The sequence below is a fragment of the Sitodiplosis mosellana genome, unplaced genomic scaffold, assembly GCF_009176505.1.
Source record: "Sitodiplosis mosellana isolate CC-2019 unplaced genomic scaffold, AAFC_SMos_1.0 Smas_scaffold_6165, whole genome shotgun sequence".
Lineage (NCBI taxonomy): Eukaryota > Metazoa > Arthropoda > Insecta > Diptera > Cecidomyiidae > Sitodiplosis > Sitodiplosis mosellana.
The window spans coordinates 4,826,940-4,845,178 of record NW_022601406.1 but is presented as its reverse complement, the minus strand read 5'-3'; the positions used below and the strand labels follow the sequence as shown (position 1 = coordinate 4,845,178).

At 37.6% G+C, this 18,239-nt stretch overlaps 4 protein-coding genes across 6 annotated transcripts in view; 2 read left to right on the top strand and 2 right to left on the bottom strand.

Moving 5' to 3' along the window:
• LOC129574657 (importin subunit alpha-3) overlaps window positions 1-4,392 on the top strand; it is a 6,421-nt gene extending 2,029 nt beyond the window's left edge. The window contains exons 2-5 of the mRNA XM_055456947.1: window positions 1,137-1,266; window positions 1,450-2,519; window positions 2,686-2,862; window positions 3,092-4,392. Coding sequence (XP_055312922.1) covers window positions 1,137-1,266; window positions 1,450-2,519; window positions 2,686-2,862; window positions 3,092-3,184 — 1,470 coding nt within the window. The 3' untranslated portion in view covers window positions 3,185-4,392. The remainder of the gene's footprint in view (window positions 1-1,136; window positions 1,267-1,449; window positions 2,520-2,685; window positions 2,863-3,091) is intronic.
• Window positions 4,393-4,805: 413 nt separating this feature from the next.
• LOC129574660 (UPF0235 protein C15orf40 homolog) lies at window positions 4,806-5,469 on the bottom strand. Its single transcript, XM_055456952.1, has one exon. It carries the CDS (start codon window positions 5,330-5,332, stop codon window positions 4,895-4,897), a length of 438 nt encoding a protein of 145 aa, XP_055312927.1. The 5' UTR covers window positions 5,333-5,469; the 3' UTR covers window positions 4,806-4,894.
• A 108-nt stretch (window positions 5,470-5,577) lies between these two features.
• LOC129574659 (uncharacterized) lies at window positions 5,578-6,668 on the bottom strand. Its single transcript, XM_055456951.1, has 4 exons — window positions 6,581-6,668; window positions 6,216-6,412; window positions 5,828-6,002; window positions 5,578-5,718 (listed from the first exon to the last, which is right to left on the bottom strand). Exons 1-4 carry the CDS (start codon window positions 6,650-6,652, stop codon window positions 5,611-5,613), a joined length of 552 nt encoding a protein of 183 aa, XP_055312926.1. The 5' UTR covers window positions 6,653-6,668; the 3' UTR covers window positions 5,578-5,610.
• Window positions 6,669-7,004: 336 nt separating this feature from the next.
• On the top strand, window positions 7,005-17,209 carry LOC129574656 (Golgi-specific brefeldin A-resistance guanine nucleotide exchange factor 1). Of its 3 annotated transcripts, none has more exons than XM_055456946.1 (13): window positions 7,005-7,260; window positions 7,443-7,694; window positions 7,832-8,030; window positions 8,858-9,757; window positions 10,081-10,310; window positions 10,689-13,120; window positions 13,215-13,336; window positions 13,415-14,181; window positions 14,255-14,350; window positions 14,418-14,687; window positions 14,856-14,973; window positions 15,133-15,503; window positions 15,678-17,209. In XM_055456946.1, the coding sequence occupies exons 2-13, from the start codon at window positions 7,593-7,595 to the stop codon at window positions 16,497-16,499; spliced, it is 6,429 nt and encodes a 2,142-aa protein (XP_055312921.1). In that variant the 5' UTR covers window positions 7,005-7,260; window positions 7,443-7,592; the 3' UTR covers window positions 16,500-17,209. The 3 variants fall into 3 exon arrangements, with proteins under 3 accessions (XP_055312921.1, XP_055312919.1, XP_055312920.1); XM_055456944.1 differs by having other exon boundaries at window positions 7,009-7,260; window positions 8,858-9,811; XM_055456945.1 differs by having other exon boundaries at window positions 7,111-7,260; window positions 8,858-9,811; window positions 14,255-14,354; window positions 14,422-14,687.
• The last annotated feature ends 1,030 nt before the right edge of the window (window positions 17,210-18,239 follow it).

Here is an 18,239-nt window from a genome sequence, read left to right as displayed (position 1 = left end):
GAGAGAGAGAGAGAGAGAGAGAGAGGGAGAGAGAGAGAGAGAGAAATAAAAGCAAAAAAACAAAACAAAAACGACACACAAACACAGTGCGACTAACGTGTGCATCGAACATCGAGATCCAGTCATCAGCGAAAATGCGAGAAGAATGTGAAGACAACAGCAATTAGGATTGAAAATGCGGCACAGACAACACACAATAAACACTATAACTATAATAAATGATAATAGTAATGCGAACAAATCAGTACGAATAAATGGAAAAAGAGAAGAAAAAAAAAGAAGATTCAAACAGACACACAACAATTCGTTGTTGATTTAGCGCATGTATTTGTTGGCTCTGTATCATCATGATTTCAGACGGGATTTGATTCGAGAGTGAGAGAGAAATAAAATCGGAAACTTGTTTCGACCACTCACAATAGCATTTCACACACATAAATCAAGTGCCTCTCAGGTAGAAAAACTAATTGCAATTGAAGAATCGAACAAGAGAGCGTGAGCACGTAAGAGTGAGAAAACACTTTTCGTTGGCGGTGTAGCAATCTGGATTTTGTTTGTCTTTTGATATCGACAAAACAGCAAAAGTTTTCACTTCTTTCGTTATTTTTGGAATTTGATTACGAACCAACTTACTGTCAAGGGCATTCACTGCTATCGTTCATTATTATTATTATTATTATAAATGCAAAACAGCGATGAAGTCAAAATGATGGCCAAAATTCACGTTTCACTTCTCAGCCCATCGTCATAGATAGATGACTGCAAAACACACCCTTTTTTCCAATTCTCGCTTGAATTCGAGTGAGAGAAAAAAAATTACAATTTTCCAACGAATCGTCTAACCCAAATGTTCGAATTTAACATTGGAATAGCTCCATGTGCGCGCTCCAAAACAAAACCAAACAAATGTATTCAAATATCCATTTGTCTATTGCTGTGTGTGAGAGCATTATTTATTGCGTCACAATATTTGAAACAGAAGTCACATTCACGACGCAAAAAAAAAAACAAAATTCGAAATGAACGTTGAACTTTTGTGAGGAAATGAATGACTGCTTTTTTTTCTACTGGAAACATGGAAATCCATACTAACGACGCACATTTTTCTGGTTTTTTCTTCTCTCTACGTTGAATAGGAGATGCGAAGACGGCGCAATGAAGTGACAGTGGAATTACGTAAAAATAAGCGCGAAGAAACGATTTTGAAGCGTCGTAACGTGCCCGACTCGACTGACGAAGATGATTCAGTAAATTCAGTGAATTTGGGTAAGTTTTTGAAGTCAGCATGTTTTTTTTTTCTCGGGATTTCAAGGGGTTTCCATGGGCGTTTATTGATGTCCTTTGTATCCGAATTTGCCATTTTTTTTTATCCAAATATGAAAAAGAACAGCCAAACTAACTGTGTTTGCTTTCGTTTCAATTCTCTGATGAATTTTTTTTCCCCGGTAGCCAAATTAGTGGAGAATGCTGGTGATGGAAGCGATCCAGACAAGCAATTGGCAGCAGTGCAAGCGGCCCGAAAGCTATTGTCATCCGATCGTAATCCGCCCATCGATGATTTGATTACCAGTGGCATTTTACCCATTCTCGTCGAATGTTTGAAGCACAAAGAAAACACAATTCTTCAGTTTGAAGCGGCTTGGGCACTCACAAACATTGCATCGGGCACATCGATGCAAACGAATCAAGTGGTTGCGGCTGGTGCAGTACCATTGTTTCTCGAATTACTCAGTTCACCATCGCCGAGCGTGTGTGAGCAAGCAGTTTGGGCGCTGGGTAACATTATCGGTGATGGTCCACATTTGCGTGACTATGTAATCAAACATGGTGTGGTGCAGCCACTATTGTCGTTCATCAAACCCGATATACCAATTTCATTTCTGCGCAATGTCACATGGGTTATTGTGAATTTGTGCCGAAATAAGGAACCACCGCCACCCACAGAAACCATACAAGACATTTTGCCAGCGCTAAACCATTTGATCTATCACACGGACGTCAATATTTTGGTCGATACGGTATGGGCATTGAGCTATTTAACCGATGGTGGTAACGAACAAATTCAAATGGTCATCGAAAGTGGTGTAGTACCGAAGCTAATCCCATTGATTGCTCATGTTGAGGTGAAAGTGCAAACGGCCGCATTGCGTGCGGTTGGCAACATAGTAACCGGTTCGGATGAACAAACACAAGTAGTACTCAACTGCGATGCGTTATCCTATTTCCCTGCATTGCTCGGCCATCCGAAGGAGAAAATTCGAAAAGAGGCCGTCTGGTTTTTGTCCAATATCACGGCTGGTAATCAGTCGCAGGTGCAAGCGGTCATCGATGCCGGTCTCCTGCCAAAAATCATAGACAACTTAAGTCACGGCGAATTCCAAACGCAAAAAGAAGCCGCATGGGCCATTAGTAACCTAACAATCAGCGGTAATCGTGAACAAGTTGCACAACTGATTAAAGACAACGCAATACCACCTTTCTGTAATTTATTAACATGTAAAGATACACAAGTGATTAATGTAAGTATCGATGGCATCCCATTTGGTTTTTGCTTCGCATTTGGCACTCAGCGTATTCTCATACGTCAAATGCCAGTTTAGCGAAGAAGAACAAGAAAAACTGTGGTTTTTCATTCAAATTACGTCCGATTTTAATCGTTTATCTTTCGCTCATTCTTTTCACCAGGTTGTTCTTGACGGTATCAACAACATGCTAAAAATGGCTGGCCCGCACGTAGTCCAAATTGCAAATATGATCGAAGAATGTGATGGAATGACGAAAATCGAAGAATTGCAAAATCACGAAAACGTTGATATTTACAAATTAGCCTATGACATAATAGAACAATTCTTTTCCGACGATGTAAGTTTTTTCGCTAATTTTTTTTTTGTTCGACCCTGAACTTCGTCTTTTCTTCGCTCCAAATAACTTTTTTTTAAAATTTTTGTTGACATTTTCTTCCCTTGAATCAATTATTTCTGTTCATTTTTGTTTTTATTCTTTTTCTGCATTTTACTGCTATTGTGATATGCATTTTAATTAAATTCAACCGATTATTTGAAGTATTAATGTGAAATGTCCAATTTTCCAGGCGGACGATGCAAATTTGGCGCCAACAGCAGACGAAAACGCATTTCAGTTCAATCAAACGTCGGACATACCAAACGAAGGATTCAAGTTCTAATACGGAAACGTTTACACATTTACACAAACGGCATTCAAAATTTTCATCGATATCGACATCAACAACAATAACAAGAATATACAATAGATTCGTCTGTTGTTGAACACACACATACATACAGAAAATAAAAAAAAGAAAAACAACCGAAGAGGGAAACAGCCACTCACACATATAATTAGCGACATAAACAGTATGCCGCGCATTCAGAAGAAGAACAACCAACAGATACACCAGACATGAAAAGAAACGAAAATGAAGAGAGAGAAAAAAAAAATAATAATAGAAGATATATGAATATGAAAGAAAAGAAAAATCAACTCTTTTTAAAGCAATTTATCTTAACATGTTAATTTCCAATTTCCTCCCCTCCCCCTCCGTTTTTAATACACAGATAGACTTTTCGAAACAAGAATAATGCGACTTTTCAAAGCTCTCCAAAACAATGGAATTCATCCAAACTCTTTCTATTTTAGCTATTTAAAATAAATAGTGAGTGAAATACGCGCGCGTACATACGTGCTCTCATCTCATTGACCACACACACACACACACACGCCAATCGCAAAAAGTAGGAACAGTTGATGAATACAAAACTAAATAAATAAATAAAAATCAATCTTAATCTCGCAAACAATAGTTAATTTTCAATGAACAGAGAATAAAATAAACAAACAAACAAACCAATAAACCAACCAGTTGTACATCCAAACCATCTCTAGAACAATAGCAACATAAAATTGAAACTAAAACATTGAAAAAGATAAATCGAAAAAACGAAAATCTATAAAACAATAAAGGAAATGAGTATATATATATATCTTTATATAGAAATACATAGAAAATGTAATTGAGTAAAATTTAAAAAAAAAATCAACTAAATTAATAAAAAAAAAACAAAGCAACAACAAACAAACAAACAGAACGAAAGACACACCAGTAAAAAACAACTATTTGAACGATTATGATGAGATTTATTAAACGCCTCGAAAATATATCTAGAATACAATTTATTTGGTTTTTCTCGGCAGCCTCACGTAACGCAATGGCGCTGATTTAGTACGGTCACGTATTGCTTCAACTTCGAACTCCGGTATTTGGGATTCGTGGAATTAAAAAGAAAAACGACAACAACATCAAAAGAACAATTCAAAAGAAACACGTTTAAGCTTGGAAAATAAAATGGAAAATTTCTAATTTCTCAGAATAAACGATGCGTTTTCATTCAATTTGAAATGCCGATTGTTTTTTAATGGAAATTATTTTCCGCATTTAATCGATCTGGATAATTCAGAACAAAATTTTGTTTAAAGAAGCAAATGTCTTCATTCTCGATGTTTTTCGAAACGAAATGATGTTCCATTTAAAATTGAAAAGCCCTTTGAAGGGTTGAAATCAAGAGTAAAACCTCGAGAACAAGTTATCGAACCAAAAAAAAAAATCTCAATAGAAAAGTAAGCCTAAAAGGCCTTCGAAAAGGTTAATTTTAATTTAGAAAGACTGAAATTTGAATGCAAATTCCGACTATTTTTTTTTTCAATTGTGATTCGCGATCTGTTCGAGCTAAAAAGAACTAAAAAAAATTCTGTTAAACCTAAAAACAATTCCCCAAACAAAAAAGTCATCAAATTTCCAATGTTTTATTTTATTCACTTTAATTTTTTAAAAGAAAATTGTACAATTAAAGCTTAAAAATCTCCAACAAACAAATTGTCATCCATTTTCGCATTCCGTTTTGATGAGTTGTGTGGTTCGATCGATAGTAATCGAGTCTTTGGCCACTAGTAGAACTTTTTCCCTTGATTTTGAGCCACGATCCAAACTGAGATCGCTCTTCCGTAGCTGCAACACTTTCGATATGTATTTGACTAATTCGGTGTTGGCTTCGCCGTCAATGGGTGGAGCGGCGATTTGAACGCCAATCGCATCGGTGGATATATCGGTGATTCCATTCTGCTTAGATCCCGGTTTAGCATGTATTCGCAACACAATTTCGCCGGATTTATTCACACTGATCGCACTCACAGTCGGCGTTTTATTTTCTTCACTTGGATTCGATTTGCCAGACGATTTTTTTCTGTTTCCCTGCTTCTTCGACGACATTGTCGCTGTTGATACAAATGAACGGTGTAACTGCCGAATGCTGTGCATTCATAGCATTTGGAATTTGTTTTCAAACTGTTTCAAGAACTATCGACAACTCAGCTACGATTTTTTCATATGTTTATTTCATGACATTGAGCGTACAAAAAAAGTGTTTTGTGCACCAATAATTGAGGTTATGTGCATTGAATTGTTTTTGTTCTAGTACACACAGAACAAGTACGTATGTTCACAGTGCAGATGAAGCTAGTACAAAATTTGAACTTGAATTATTATGAAGATGAAAGTGACGATGATGATATTGATGCTTCGAACGAACGACGGATTCAACAGCAAAATTTACAACATCGATGCAATTTTGATGTGTCATTGATTAATTTGTAATTCCATGATTTGCGCGGCGGTGCAAATGGTATTCGTTCTTCGGGGATTTTCTGCTCAAAACGAGAAAGGAAATTCATTCAATGAATTACAGTGTCAATAAAAAAAGTGTTGGAAAATACGATTGCCGAAAAAAACGATTTTCCTTTCACTTCTTCTTACCACGGCGGATACAACGGGTTTTCCGCTGCATGTCGGGCATCGCGCACTGCCGTGACTTTTCAGCGATTTTGCTACACTGCCTTCAATCGAGTTGGGAACCGATATTTTTCGAGCTGGAACCGATTGGGCTCGTTGTTTGGCTTGAGGTGGCTTGATGTAGACTCGATTTAAGAACCTGGAAGAGGTTAATTAATTTATTAATATTATTTATTAATGAAGGGAAAATAAAAAACTCGATTAAAACACGACACCAGTGCTACAGAATGCAACAAAGGCAATTCCTGTTAGCAGTTTTAAATGATAACATGATTGTAATTTCATCATATTTTTCCATACAGTCTATGCATCTCATAGTATGAGAAAAGTCAAAATTCCGATGAAAATTTACTTTGGATGCGGAGTTTTCCAGTAGTTCTCCAAGCGGTTAGTGGTCATAATCGAGCAAAGTTTTTGTAGAAGGCGTTGATTTTCCCGTTCGATCTCTTGCATGCGTTCGCGTTCCTTTTGAATTTTTTTCAACTTGACCAAAACATGCGGTTGTTCGGAGGGCCGCGCAAAATCAATGGCCGGCTGAGCACTTTGCACCTAAAGATTGTAAATTTTTTTCAAAAGAAAAATAGGAATTTTTTAAAATAAGAAATATTTTTATCATTCGGTTGAAAACTATAAGATTAAATATCATCAAGGCCGTAAAGATAGAATTATTGAGTAAAAAGAACTATTTTCTTCTGTTAAATTCGGTTGAGTATTTACCTTACGGCGATGTTTTTTATAATTTTGTTCAATAAATGGTTGTATTAAAATTTTCTCCTTTTTCGTTAGCATTCCGACGATGTAATCGAATTCCTCTGCAGTTTCGACTATTGTTTGATGGTAAACAATTTTCCATGGTGACGCCCAATCAATTCAAATAAATGCAATTAAATATTCTCGATGCTTCGGAGTTTTATAGATGAGAGTAGTAAAAAATCTTTTTAGTAATGTGCGATTTTTACCGAAATTATCTTTGTAAAACCCTTTACTAAAGAAAATACAAGCAAAAAATAGGAAGAAAATCGACAAAAAGTTAAATTTTCATAACGAAAATAGATTCAAAAGTGTGTGTGTGTGCACTTTTCATCGCGGAAATTCAAAGAAAGCAGTGCCATCTGGCGGTATAATCGATGCGAACTGAGTACATTAGCAGGATTCCACGAGTAAGTTATGACGAAAACGTCAATGTATTATCGAATGATATGGATTTACACATAGATCCGCAATGCCTGAGTTTTGTTTAAGTTGTCTGCATCAATTCAGTAAACGTCACACGTCACCTATCCCAATTTGACAGAAGTGACATACAAAAAAAAAGAGCAAAGAAGTGAAGAAACGAATTAAGAAAGTAGACAACATGTACACGACGATTTTTTTCTAATTGAAATACCAAGAAAAACGTAAGACACATACGAATCAATTTTGATGTAGAAAATTTCGTTGATTGTTTATTTATGGTTTGGTGTGATTTTAAATCGAAAATCTGTAATAAATTAGTGGCCAAGTGCAACCGTCTGGCATTGAACCATATACAATAAACGTATTGAACGATTCATTAAAATGTTTTCATTTTGCATGTCAGGACTTGTTGGAATCGATTTTGAATGGTGTGTGTGACGAGACTGTAGCATTTAATAGCGGAAATCATCAGTTGAATCGAGCCGAAAACCACGACCGTGCATTTGTGAGCTGAAATCTCTTTTGGTGATTACCGCACACAAATTGCAAAATCATGTCTCTGCCAGGCAACGGAATATTCGTGCTACGAGGCGAAATCTCCACATTGATGACAGCCATTAAACGTGGCGCTCGATGGAACAGCTCAAATTATCAGGTAACGATTGAATGACAATTTGCCAGGGATATGTTTCGAGTTAGAACTTAAACCACTTTGGAAAACGTTCAATCAAAAAGATAAAGAAACGGCTTTAAACCGATGGAATTTCTTTGAATCGCTTAATTTTGTCACAGGAGGAAGAACAAGATGGTCTGATGAAGCAGTTCAGTGAGCTGAAAAATCTGCTGATCAATATCGAAGATTTGCGATTGATTGAACCAAAGATTTTTCTTGGGCCATTTCTTGAAGTGATTCGTTCTGAGGAGACCACCGGACAAATTACAAGCCTCGCATTATCTGCATTGAATAAATTCCTTTCGTATGGCCTTATAGGTAAGCTATTTGTTCGATCAAGTGCAAAAGTTGCGCATCGAGCGTTCGACATCTGTACACTAGCCGCACACACTGACGCAAACGAAACACTGCAAATGAATGTATTCAACTGTGACAAGTTTGGAGGATGACCACACTGGTGGTCATCCGTTTAATGACAGTTAAAAAATGTAAAAAGTTAAATGAATTTATTGCAAAATTGTTTTGTCAGTAGCGTGCGCGCCATGTGATCAAGTGTTGCATGTGTTTGTTCCAGAGGTTGGTTGCACATAAATTTATTTATCTAAATTTCAAATATCAAATAAATTTATCCGATATTTTTCATGCGTTGTGTTGTTCTGACGCATTTGTAGTGCATAAACGAGACATCGGCTGTTGTATTTGCAGCCAACTATTTATCGCTGGAATGAGATTTTTGTTTTGTTCATTTACCGTTATTTGTCAACAATTCTGCCACTGCGTACATAGTATATGTCCATGCAAAATGTGCAGAGACAATGCAAAAAGATAGGCAGATTTGTTTACAAACGACAAAAAATAAACAAAACAAAAATCTCATTACAGCGATAAATAGTTGGCTGCGAATACAACAGCCGATGTCTCGTTTATGCACTGCAAATGCGTCAGAACAACACAACGCATGAAAAATATCGGATAAATTTATTTGATATTTGAAATTTATATAAATAAATTTATGTGCAACCAACCTCTGGCTTTATTCAATAACCATTTCCTTGAATGGCCTCGATAAGTGACTATTTTCACCTTAATCGACTATGACACATTCCATTTAATTTTTTTTTTTCACGCCTAATTCTATTTTCCAGATCCGACTCACTCGACAATTGCAACGACGGCCGATAGCATTGCTGATGCGGTGACGCATGCCCGTTTTGTTGGTTCCGATCAGGCATCGGATGGTGTGGTCTTAATGAAGGTTGTACAAGTGCTACGTACGCTCATTCTCAACCCCGAAGGCAGTGCATTAACCGATGAAAGTGTTTGTGAAGTGATGCTTAGTTGTATTCGTATTGTGTTTGAGCCACGTCTCAATGAGTTGCTGAGACGAACGGCTGAACAGGTTTTAAAAGATATTGTGCTGTTGTTGTTTATGCGTTTGCCACAATTTGCTGAGGAACGTCATACGGGTTTGATACGAAAGCTAAAGATGATGTCAAGTGGCGGTGGCATGGAAACATCGGGTAAACGTCGACGATCGACAAAAAGTTTAACCAAAACCAACACCTTACAACATAGTAGTAAACCAATATCGAACGCAACAAAGAATATGCTCACTACTCCAGCGATTCGATGTACTGAAGCTAGTGAAGCAAATACACCAAAGGCATCGATAACTGTCGATAATGCCACGGTCACACCAAACCAAGCACTGTTAAGTGTACAAAAATCCATTTTAGCCACAACACCATCCACACCGCTTGTCGGTAATATTGTTGATATGCAAGGTAAATTCATGCAAACACCACATCCAGATGGTGACGATAAATGCGATCCAAGCACGCTAAGCGATTCAAAAAGTGACAACAATGATGGCGCCTCCAATTCCAATTCGGTCGACGGAACAATCGATGAAAATGCCGAAAATGATGCAGACGTCGAAGACGAACCAACCATCAATAATGAGAACAGTGCACAGCCATCCATTGTCATTGAGAACAAAGAAGAAAACGCAAGTACTAGCCTAGATGCAAATCCCATTGTAAAAGGTGAGGATTTTGTTAATTCTATGGGAGTTAGATTTACACCACAAACAGAAAATGGTGCGTTTCTTTCAAAATACACAAATTTATTTTCTATATTCTATTTGTCTTCTTTTCTGCGTTCTATCGTTGTATTACGCTTGTTTTTAGTGTGTCGTACTGTTCAATTTATTATCACATTAAACTGCATGCTTCCGTTTGTTTATCGTACATTACATATTCTTTGTATGTGTGTGTGTGTGTGTCTGTTTCACACGTAATTCACATTTAATTAATTAATCATTTGGGTTTTTTCTTTTTTCTTTCGTGTGTGTGTGTTACGCGATTAGAATCAATGTCTGGCGCTACATTGACACCATATGGGCTGCCATTGATACACGAGCTGTTGCGATTTTTGATATCGCTGGTAAATCCATTGGACAAACAAAACTCGGATGTTATGATCCACATGGGATTGAGTCTATTGACCATCGCCTTGGAAGTTGGAGCCGATAGCATCGGAAAGTATGATTCGTTACTCGAAATGGTCAAAGATGATTTGTGCCGGAATCTTTTTGCGGTAGGTGTTTTTTTTCTTGTGAACAGTTTTTTCTATGGGCCCTTTTACAAATTACTCCTTTTCTGTTGAACTTTTAAGAGATTTTCTAGATTTTTTTGAGGAAAATGAAATCATAAAAAGAGACCTCAAATGATAAAATGTGATGTTTTCCTCTTCAGAGCATCTTCTAGTGAAGGTCAAGGTCATCTACCATTGATTAACCTGCTTTTTGACATTTTTTCCGATTTTTTTTATTTTTGTTCCTTCTAAATGATTCAAGGAACAAATTCCTTCCTGGTTTGAATTGCCTCTTCAAACCATTTCCACCTATTCTTTTTATCTTTGAAACAATCGATTTAATTTCCATCAAATGATCTCCTCTTTTCTCAACTCTTTCAGCTTTTGAGTACGGAGCGTCTAACAATTTTCGCAGCCGATTTGCAAGTGTGTTTCTTGTTATTCGAATCGCAACGTAGCTGGCTGAAATTCCATTTAGAATATTATTTGAATAAATTGGCTGAAATAATCGGCAGTGAAAATCCACGAACGCCATATGAAATCCGTGAACTAGCTCTAGACAATTTGTTACAATTCCTTCGAATACCATCGTTTGCAGCTGAATTGTACATCAATTACGATTGCAATCTGTATTGTACGAATTTGCTGGAAGATTTGGTAAAATTGTTGTCGAAAAATTCGCTATCAGCAACACAGGCAATTTACACCATCCACGATTTATCGCTGGATGGTTTGATGACAATTGTTGGTGATATCGAAAAGAATTGCTCAAAGCAAGTGGTAAAGAACAGTTCCAGTGTAACCGTTGGCATCGTTGGTGGTCACCACTCACGGAATAATTCGACTACCGATAAAATTACACTGGACCATAATAACAGCAGTGATGTGATGGTCACAACTAGTGGCGGCGAGGAGAGTGGTGCGATTGAGTCTATTCACAGTTTTATGAACAAAAAGAAACCATCCAATGCCAATATCGATACGATTGATGAAGGATTAGCGGCGCATGAGACTCAAAATAAATTTGATGTCATCACCCATGATCAACTGATTGAAGTCAAAGATAGAAAACGCATTCTAACCCAAGGCACTGAACTGTTCAATCAACGACCGGACAAAGGCATTCAATTTTTACAAGAAAATGGATACTTGAAGCCAGAACTTGATCCAGCCGAAGTGGCACATTTTCTACGTGATAACTCAAGCCTCGACAAGAAAATGATCGGCGAATATATTAGCAAAAAGAAGAATGTGGAGAGTAAAATTCTGGAGAATTTCGTGAAATCGTTCAATTTCGAGAATATGCGCATCGATTTAGCGTTGCGACAATACTTGGAAACGTTCCGTTTACCGGGCGAAGCGCCGCTTATTTTCTTGGTGTTAGAACATTTTGCCGATCATTGGCATAAAATGAATGGCGAACCATTCACCAACACTGATGCCGCATTCAGTCTTGCTTATGCCATTATCATGTTGAATATGGATCAACACAATACCAACGCAAAGCGTTTGAATATTCCCATGTCGGCGGATGATTTTACGAAAAATTTGCGCGGTGTGAATGGCAAAGGTGATTTTGATCAAGATATGTTGAAGGGGATATTCGATTCAATTAAAAATGAGGAAATTATTATGCCTGCCGAACAAACGGGACTAGTGCGTGAGAATTATCTATGGAAAGTGTTGTTGCGTCGAAATAAAACCAAAGATGGCCGTTATTTGCGTGTGAATGGCGCATCGCTTGACAAAGATATATTCCAATTGGTGTGGGGTCCAACGTTGGCCGCACTCAGTTTCATGTTTGATCGATCGTCCGTCGAAAGTACATATCATAAATCGTTGGTTGCATTCACAAAAGGCGCCGCGATCTCATCACATTTCATGCTGCACGATGATTTCAATGCGCTCATTTTGACGCTGTGCAAATTTACAACGTTATTGAATAATTTGAATGCTTCGAGTACGGACGCTGGTTTAGCGCACGTTGCAAATCCATCGGTGAACACGACGAATGAAATATCGACCAGCGTTCAGTTTGGTTTGAATGTCAAGGCTCAACTGGCAATGAAGGGTGTATTTGCAATGGTTCACAAGCATGGCGACTGTTTGCGATGCGATGGCTGGAAGAATGTGATCGAAGTCATTTTGCAGCTGTTCAAATTGAAGTTATTACCAAAGATTCTGATGGAGGTGGAAGATTTCTGCGAACCAAGCGGCAAAGTGACACTGATTCTGGAGAAACCGTTGCAAAAGCAAGAGGTCGGTCTGTTCAGTAGTATTTACATGTATTTGGCATCAGATGGCCAACGACAGCCCACGTACGAGGAACAGGAAATCATCAAAGTCGTACGAAAATGTGTCCGAGAATGCCAACTTGATCAGATTATCGGCGAATCGAAATTCCTTCATGTTGACGCACTCAAACAACTCATTCAGTGTCTTTTGAATTGGTTGAAACCACCAAGCGTTCCGAAAGCGGAAAACATTTCTTACGCCGAAGACACAACCGTTTTCTTGTTGGAATTCTTAGTGAAAATTTTGATACAAAATCGAGATCGGCTGCTGCCGTTGTGGTCAGATTGTCGTGATCAAATTTATCTACTGCTTTTGGGTAGCTCGTCTTATGGTTACAATTATTTACTACTTCGAACAACCGTTGGCCTTCTCAAACTTGCCATTTATTTAATGCGCAACGAAGACCTTTGTCCCGTGGTGTTGCAAAGCTTGAAAATGTTTTTACTCCTCAATCCGAACATCATACTGAAAATATCTAAACAAATTTCCACCGGATTGTATGAGCTACTCAAAACAAGGTAGATTTTCTTTTGGCAAATCATTCAAAATAATTGGTTTTTATTCAAAAGTCGTAAATTTTCAATTCTTGTTTTCTTTTTTCGTAAAATGCAGTGCGCAAAATATTCACACCGAAAGCGATTGGGATATAATATTCACGTTATTGGAATGTGTTGGCGCTGGCGCAATCCCGGCTGATTACGAAGAATCATTGACATTGACACAAGCCTATCTAGGTATGGTATTACTGTTGGACAATTCTAATTTATTCATTCAATTTTTTCCTCTAACAATTCCATTTAATCATCCACTAGGAGCAAAATCTGAGGGAGCATTGAGCAGTGGCGAAGAGGAATCAGCATCGGCTGCAATAGCACAGGCTCGTGGTTATATATCTGATCCAGAGATATCGACGCGTCTGCACACCGATACAACGGCTGCAGCCGCTAAAACACCAACACAAGAGAACTGGATCATCGTGAATAATAAGGATTCGGATGTGACGGTTACATCGCGTCCAAACTCACCCATTCATTCGCTCGTTTATCCATGTAAATTGATGCGGCATTCAACATTTGCATTGGTTAAATGCTGGGACAGTTTGGCGTTTATCGTTCGTAATGTGGCCCATATAACGCCGTACAATTTCGAAAGCTGTGTTAAATGCATTCGAACATTTGTCGAAGCATCAATAAATGGTGGCAATCTGAATCCAAATGCTTCGGTAAATCGAAAACCACATCATAACCGGAATCCTAGCCGAAAAGTCAGCCACAAACGACGCGAACAATTGCAGGCGAATAACGGCGGTGTGGCCAATGCAAGCGCACCGAGCGCTGAATATCCATTGCTACATGACAGTGATGATGAGAACGAGGATGGTGAGCTATTGCAACGCTACGAAACGATTTCCATCCAGTTGCTCGATTTGATGCACACACTGCATACAAGAACCGCTCAAATATTCCGCTGGTGGGCCGAAGAAAATGGCTCATTGCCACAGGGCTCACGACTATGGAGCATTGGGTGGTGTCCAATTCTACAGGGAATCGCAAGATTGGCCACTGATCAACGCAAACAAGTAGGTTTGAATGAGAAACCAAAATCACATAGTCATTTATTTGTAATACTCATTGATTTTGGTTTATGTGCAGGTTCGAACAAGTGCAGTCACGTGGTTGCAACGATCGTTGCTGGTTCATGATCTACATACACTGACTGGACCCGAATGGGAATCATGCTTTAAACAGGTACCTTACGATTAATATATTCAACGATCAAGTATTTGGTATTAAAGAACATTTATTCTCTGTTCAGGTACTATTCCCACTTCTGTATGACTTGTTGACTGAAGTGCCAACGGTTAATATTACGGGCAACGTTCTTGAGGAATCACGCATGCGAACGGCAACTATCATGTCGAAAGTGTTCTTACATCATTTGACACCATTGATAACACTGGCGAGTTTCAGCGAATTATGGTTGGATATTTTGGATTATATTGAGAAATTCATGCGAGTCGGATCGGATATGCTGCACGAGGCAATGCTGGAGAGCTTGAAAAACATGCTGTTGGTTATGCATTCGGTGAGTTTGAGCAAATTTCATCGGAGATGAGAAGAAAATGATGATTTTGAATAATTGATTTTTTTTTCTGGAATTTTATTCTTTATTGTATGTTTCGTTCTTGGGTTGAACACATGAATTTCTTTCATTGAAATGCAAATAAAAATGCGATACTTTGTATGTCAACAGGTTCGTGTATTCCACAACAATGATGGTGTGACGCATTCGCCGCTGTGGGAGCTAACATGGAAACGTGTCAATCAATTTTTGCCAAATTTAAAGGAAGAACTGTTTGATAAAGAGCCAAGTAAGCTCCTTTTTTAAATTCATTTTTATTTCAAATTTTCCTTTCATTTTAATTAATTATTCAACACTGCCATGCTTGGGCTGAACCTTCCTTTTGTCTTTATTATTTCAATTTTAAAAAATTTTCGATAAAAATTAGTCGCATCGATTGTTGTTTCAGTGTTGTCGAATCGTGGACAGATGGAGTCTGCGCCAAGGTCACAGGTTGTGAGTCCAAGCTCACCACCGCTGGTTCAAAATGTACATTCGATTCCGTCGATTTCCAGCCCAAATCAGCTGCAATCACTGATAAATCCGAATCAACTTGTGAATAGTGCGTTACAACAGCAACAGCAGTTCCAACAGCCTCAGCAACAAGAATTGCAACATCATCAACAACAACAACAACAACAACAAGCAACATCGCAACAGCAACCTTTGTCCGCGCAATCAATTCCAATCAGTAGTATTATTCTAGAACCACCGCAGAACACTTTCGTTCACCCGAGTATTTCATTAGTGAGTGGTGTCGAAGCACAGGCACAACCACAGGTAAAGCTTACTCGCCGAATTGCTTAAATCAATTAATTTTCATCAAAATCTCGATAATCTACATACTTAAGCCGAATGATTTTTGATATTCAAAGATTTTTGTCCAAAATTACCAATGGAGCCATTGTTATCGAAGTTAATGAAAAGTACTTTTTTTAATTTTCTTTTTCCTAGATCGTACCGCAGCAACTAGAGCACCAAAATATGTCCCAAATCCAACAGCCATTAATACCAAGTTTTGTGCCTCACGTCGTGCCTGCCCCAGTTGAAGTGCAGTCAACGATGGAACCTCCAGTGACCGTTTCACCAGCACACAGCCAACCAACACTGATTGAGCAGACGATTCCATCCGATCAAATAGCAGCTGCGATACAATCAAATTTGCCCGTTGCATCGACTCCTGAGTCAAATGAATTATATGCCAATTTTAATACATATTGTGACAAGAGTCCGTGTATTAATCCGAATTTTTCCAAGATTATTGATTTGCCAGTGACGCCATCGCCGCCGCCAATCACCGAAGAACCATCCGAAAATAGCATCGATGAGTTGGCATCGTCACCGAGCAAAACAAACGACCAATCGCCAGCGCATATCGAAAAGCCATTTGAGAGTCAAGAACCAAAAGTACCCCTAAGTCATTTAATTGCCACGAATCAATATCCAAGCCTAAATCGAATTCCACCGGCGAATATTGTGCAAAGTTTTGCACCAGTTTACAATCAACAGCATTCAAACCAGCAATCATATGCGGCCTGCAATGAAAACGAAGATCTTTACAGTTCATACGTGAATAATCCATACAATTTGACGTTGCACGTTGAACAAAGTTTTAGCAACACTTCACCGACCACAACCAATCAACTATCTAGCGAGCAATCAAGTGTCACCGCAACTGCTAGCAATTTAAATGTTTTCCAATCGGTCAACTACTTTGGTGCAGCTTCGGATGCACCCATTCCACCGGGATCAGAGATGCTCTTCGGAAGTCCGTAGGATATAATGTGCAACATAACATGAACAGGAACTGTAAATTTGATTTTATTTCTTGAAATTGGCTGCTCTATCTTTGATCATGAATAAATAGAAGAAAAAAATGCGCATCAAAGATCGAGCACTCGTTTCTCCTGACCAGAGCTTAGGAGTTACGATGCGTTTATTTATACGTTGATTATATGTATACATATATTTGTTTTTATATTCGTTACAAAAAAAACTCTTCTTTTTTTTCTTGCGGCATATTTGGTTTGCGTTTCGTTTCCTCATTCATTTTAAGTCAATCGTTCGAACTTTCACGGCATGCTGAATAAAGTTCGAGCATTGTTTTTTGAAAGAAAAAAGATACAATTTTGAATGCAGTCTTAGTTCATATCAAATGATAGAATATATTTAAATAAACAAACGACATGAATGAAAAGTGAGCAATTTTTTTTATTCCATACGTAAGCTCATCATTTCCAGCTACTATTTATACAGTGAACAAATGAACGATTTTTTTAGCCGACGATGATATAGTATAAACATTCCCAGGGTCGTCTTTTTTTTAAATGTCTGCACATTCAACTAAAAAAACAAATTTCGAGGAAACGTGTACTAAATATTATTTATGAACATTTCAAATAAGATGATGGATATCTCTTTAGTGTGAAAATTCGATATATTAATAAATTCGAACATAAATACATTATTTACACATATGAAATGAATTTGGATGTTTTATTTTGCGCCTCATTTTGCATATTGATTATTGAGTTCGAAAAAATGGGAATTTCAATTGGATTGTGAAGGAGCATTCCATTCATTCTTGATTCCATTTCCCATTGGGTCGATTACAAAGGAATAAGATGCGTAAAAAGTAATAAGCTCATCTCATTGCAGTAATAAGATTGTAATGAGTATCTTATTACTTTTGGTGCAAAAAAAAATCCCAAAAAAAGTTTCATGTAAAAAACATGTCAATTTTTGTCAGACGAAAAAATGTTGAAAAAAATGTGTCTTGCAAAATTTGACATGATTTTTGTATGGAACTTTTCTTCGCAACGCGTATGTTAAACTTAGTCAAATCAACTGTGAATTGGTTCTAAAAAAAATTGAATTTCAGGCTATCGACTCATTGGGTGGACGTGTTTCATCGAAAGAGAGTCGGAAACCGGAATCGATACAAAAAGAACTTTACAAACGACGCATTGGAGACAGGTAATTTAAAAAAGCCGAAGAATTGCCAAAAAATCTATGAAGTTCGGTAAAAACAGTCGATTCTCTTCTCAAAAAAAGCATCCAAAATATTGCAAACACTCTACGGAGGCATAATTCATGGGACACTCAACCAAATACGGCAAATAGATTAACTCCAAAAGGATCTGCTCATAATGCTGCCAATTCCATCTACAATATATTAGTTTTAATTTAATTTTCACTCGCAATTCTGCAGATTTTTGGAAGATTTGAATTAGTTAAGTTGCTAAGCTGGACTCAGGTTCCAATTTAAATTGGAACTTCTTACGTCATTCCATCAATGATCCACATTTCGATGAAATTTCGTTCTCTTCATCTGATTTACCAGGAATTCATTTTTAAAGCAATCTGGATGAAATAAGACGAATTTTTAAAATAAACGAAATGGAATATTATTCATTTTGCAATTCTTTATTGCGGCCAAAACATACGTCATTGTTGTCGTTTTCCAAAAATGTGCATTTGCATCATCATAAAAATTCGGTATTGAGTTTTAACAAC

Excerpts from the sequence above, each read along its gene's own strand:
- LOC129574656 (XM_055456944.1), top strand. The coding sequence starts at position 7,593 with ATGTCTCTGCCAGGCAACGGAATATTCGTGCTACGAGGCGAAATCTCC. Across the intron at positions 8,031-8,857 it reads CCTTTCGTATGGCCTTATAG|ATCCGACTCACTCGACAATT; the intron begins GTAAGCTATTTG and ends TCTATTTTCCAG. Across the intron at positions 14,688-14,855 it reads TGCTGTTGGTTATGCATTCG|GTTCGTGTATTCCACAACAA; the intron begins GTGAGTTTGAGC and ends GTATGTCAACAG.
- LOC129574659 (XM_055456951.1), bottom strand. The coding sequence starts at position 6,652 with ATGCTAACGAAAAAGGAGAAAATTTTAATACAACCATTTATTGAACAA. Across the intron at positions 6,003-6,215 it reads TGGAAAACTCCGCATCCAAA|GTTCTTAAATCGAGTCTACA; the intron begins GTAAATTTTCAT and ends AACCTCTTCCAG. Across the intron at positions 5,719-5,827 it reads AACCCGTTGTATCCGCCGTG|AAAATCCCCGAAGAACGAAT; the intron begins GTAAGAAGAAGT and ends CGTTTTGAGCAG.
- LOC129574660 (XM_055456952.1), bottom strand. The coding sequence starts at position 5,332 with ATGCACAGCATTCGGCAGTTACACCGTTCATTTGTATCAACAGCGACA.